Source organism: Adelges cooleyi, unplaced genomic scaffold (assembly GCF_023614345.1).
Source record: "Adelges cooleyi isolate 19-005CV unplaced genomic scaffold, UGA_ACOO_1.1 ACOO_flye_CR_arks_rails_tigmint_CR_PRNA_55, whole genome shotgun sequence".
NCBI classification, from domain to species: Eukaryota; Metazoa; Arthropoda; class Insecta; order Hemiptera; family Adelgidae; genus Adelges; species Adelges cooleyi.
In genome coordinates this window covers 522,948-526,537 of record NW_026096241.1, presented here as the reverse complement: position 1 = coordinate 526,537, position 3,590 = coordinate 522,948, and the positions used below count along the sequence as shown (strand labels likewise).

At 29.3% G+C, this 3,590-nt stretch overlaps 1 protein-coding gene across 1 annotated transcript; it reads right to left on the bottom strand.

Moving 5' to 3' along the window:
- Window positions 1-343: 343 nt before the first annotated feature.
- Window positions 344-1,991, bottom strand: LOC126842541 (uncharacterized). The gene is made up of 2 exons (XM_050579551.1): window positions 1,841-1,991; window positions 344-1,690 (listed from the first exon to the last, which is right to left on the bottom strand). The coding sequence occupies exons 1-2, from the start codon at window positions 1,925-1,927 to the stop codon at window positions 344-346; spliced, it is 1,434 nt and encodes a 477-aa protein (XP_050435508.1). The 5' UTR covers window positions 1,928-1,991.
- Window positions 1,992-3,590: the final 1,599 nt, after the last annotated feature.

Genomic DNA, 3,590 nt, shown 5'->3' with positions numbered 1-3,590 from the left:
AATAACCAGTAAAACAGTAAATGGCACTTGTAATACCAATATAAGAAAAAACAAATGAGATAAATATTGGTAATCTTCTTTGCAGTTGTATTTGTCAAAATTGCCAAAAAAAATATATATATAATAATTTGTTTAAAACCTAAATATTAGTCTTACAATTGTGGGTTTTTTTTTGTGTCTGTAAACAAATAATATTTTTCTTAACTAAAAAGAATTAATGAAATATTAGTTTTGCCCTTACCAGTGTTTAGATAGTTTGAATATTGAAAAATTCATTTTTTTTTTTTACTCACTTTTATTATACATAACTTAATTAATAAACATTATGTTATTGATTTAAAATTTAAATATATTGAGCAGCCGACATTTTAACCATATCCATAAAATGCAAAAGCGTTTCATATTTGAACGGGAAACAGTAGCTTTTTAATTCGTTTAAATAGAATTTGAAATCTAAAATGATTATCTTTATCATGCTGTCGTTAGAAAGTTGACCTTCGTTAACGTTGAAACTGAGCCAATCGATTTCGTTTGTGTTTGTACCGTTCAAATCGTTTAAGATCCCATTGGCCTTTGCCGTCACACTTGCTAATATGCCTTTTACGACGTCGGTATCCCTCATTTGCGAAAAGTCGAGTTCTGATGAAATTACCACTAGAAATTCTTCTTTGATCGATACATTGAATGCTTCATTGAAAACGTCGAAAATCAGTTCTATGATTTCTTCTAGCGTCGGTTCGTTGAGTATAGGTAATTGTTTTTCATATACATATAGTATAACCGAAATGTAGCAATAAAACGTAGCGTCGATAATTTTGACCAACAAGTGTTGGTGATCGAGCCGACCGTACGGATTGGAAATCCAAGTGCGATTTTCCACGAATGCTCTGGTAATAACCACCTCGACCCGATGTCGTTGTATCACCTTACTCCAATCGACATTGAACCCCTGGGTGATGGTCCCTCCTCTGAACAACAATTGTCTTTCGTCTTCCCAAAACGGTTTCAGGTATAAAATGTCTATTAGTCCATTATAATTACGGTCGAGTGGATGCGAAGCATTCGAGTTTCTAAACCATCTGGAACTACTTAGATCGGTAAACATCTTATCGTATTTACTCTGGTTTTTCCTTACAAAATCAGGTTCCATTACAGTCGGAGGTAGGTATTTTTTAGCTATACAATTTCCAATGAAATCTGAGAAACCGGTTTGCAGTTGGTCGTCTTCGAAAGGGTTTTCGTGGATATAGAGTTTATTGTCATCGTACTGTCTGATGGCAATGATTTTCAAAAAATAACTCCAAAGCCATTTGCCCATTTGTAAATATCCAGCCGGAAATAGTAGAAATATCAATTCGGCTTCCATTTTCAGACGTTTTATAACATTCTCGCTTCTATTGAAAGGTTCTCCGTTTTTTATCTTTTCAACAAAGTTCTTCAACCACAATATGTTTGATCGTGCAATCACACATACACTACACATGATGTCCCGACCTTTTTCCTCCAATTTATCCCGGCTTTTTAATTTTGTATGGTATTCATCAATACCGCCACAAGTACTTGTTGACAGATTTCGCTCGTCTTCTCGTGTGATTTCAATTTTCGGACGTTTGTTGAATGTTTTTACATTGTTTACGGCACGCAAATAGTATTTATGGGATGTTTGAATGAAAAATCTCGTAGGATTGATCTTAAAAAAGAAAAGTTTATTTTATATGCGTAAATAGGTATAATGTCTTAAAGAAAATAATAATTTTTAAATTGTTCAACTTCTATCAACCGCAAAACATAGGATCAAATTTTTTTCACAGCATATCATTAGCTCTAAATAAATGCTTACCTTGCTGTTGCCTGCTGTTTCGAATGTTTTTAAATTTGACGTTATAACAAAACAACATAACAAAAATGCAAAAATGTTGCTAATCATAGTCGTTTATTATTTATTTAATTATACTTTAGTAAAATACAAGTCATTCGTATGAAACTGTGTAACTTATAATTGACTATTATAATTGTAAGACTTTAGGCGGCTGTTAAAATTTACATTTGTATAAAGCGTAAAAAAGTAAATAAATCTAATTTTTTATTTATTTTGATAACACTTGTTCACACAAATAGTATTTTTCGGTCTGCTGACTGACTCATGGTGACGCTCTTTCTAAATACAATTTTGTTAAAATGTCTACAATTTAACTTCTTATAAACAAATTATAACAAAGCCTTAATTTTATGTTGAATAATATTGAAATTTTAGTGAATTATTTATGATTTTAACACAATAAAGTACTCTTTATCTTTTTTTGTGTGCCCTTAGTACATTACAATAACTTAAAAATCGATGGTATTGAATTATTATTTTATCTTAAGTTGGTAATATGCTCTATTATTTGTAGTATTTGTGTACACAGACGTATGAATGTTTGTTTTTCAACTGCTTCATTCCTGAACTATTGTCATCATACACCTCCTTCACTCATTTTGTCCAGCTCTTTGAAATATTAGCGATTTTACTCATTGTATAGGTTTATTAATACAGATTTTAAATTAATTTCTCTAAACAAAAATACTGCTTCATACTTACATTTGCAAGGTAAATTATTCATAAAACGAAGTTATTACATTTTCAATAAAACCCATAGAAACAAAATACACACAATGACTATGTGTATTTTGCCAGCAGTTGGTCTTGTGGATTTTTTTTATACCAGTCGATTATAATGTGTGAAATATGAAACTATTGTGATTACTCGAAAATTTCTTAATATGTCCTTACGAGAAGCGAGCAGAGAATTAATTGGTTCTAAAGACAAGTGTTTGTAAAGGGATAATACAAAAATGAAGTAAATCAATGAAGTATACAATTGATTTTATGGTTCCATTTTTAAAAATTAAATGAAATTGTGTTGTTTGAAATATTAAAGTTAAACAGGATTTTTAAAAATTAGGTAAAAAAACGTCCATAAATAAAACATGATTTTTTAAAAGTCGACACTAAAACGTTTGCTTAAACATTTATTTTGTTCTATTTTAGAAAAACGAATTATTTTTTAACTTTGATGTGAAGCTGAGAAGGTATTGATTCTACAGTGATGTGTTGGCTCCCCTAGTTCTTGTCAAAACTTTGAGGATTAGTATTTTTAGGTAAAATAAATACCTAAAATTAGTGTAGTGTGTAATTTATTTAAATACCTTTAAAAAATCGGAAAAACAGATTTTGTTTATTTTGCAAAAAATTGTTAATATTTATATTTGTATAACATGATACGACTGCCTTCTTTGCAGTTGTAAATGTATAAAATGTCAAAAAAAAAATGTATTTATTTATTTTGTTACATACTAAACATTATTTTGGCTTCGATGCGGAACTGAGAAGGTGTTTGTTTTACAATGATGTGATAAAATAAAGTAATTCATGTATGGACAATAATTACAAACTTTATATGCTATTGATAACGTTATGTGGTAGCTCATATAATTTAAATTATGTTAAATAGTTTAAAAAGTATCTGGAATGACACTTGTTACAAAAAATGCAATTAATTTTTAATCAATTTTTTTTCGTATAAATTCTTAAACGTAATTTAATTAAT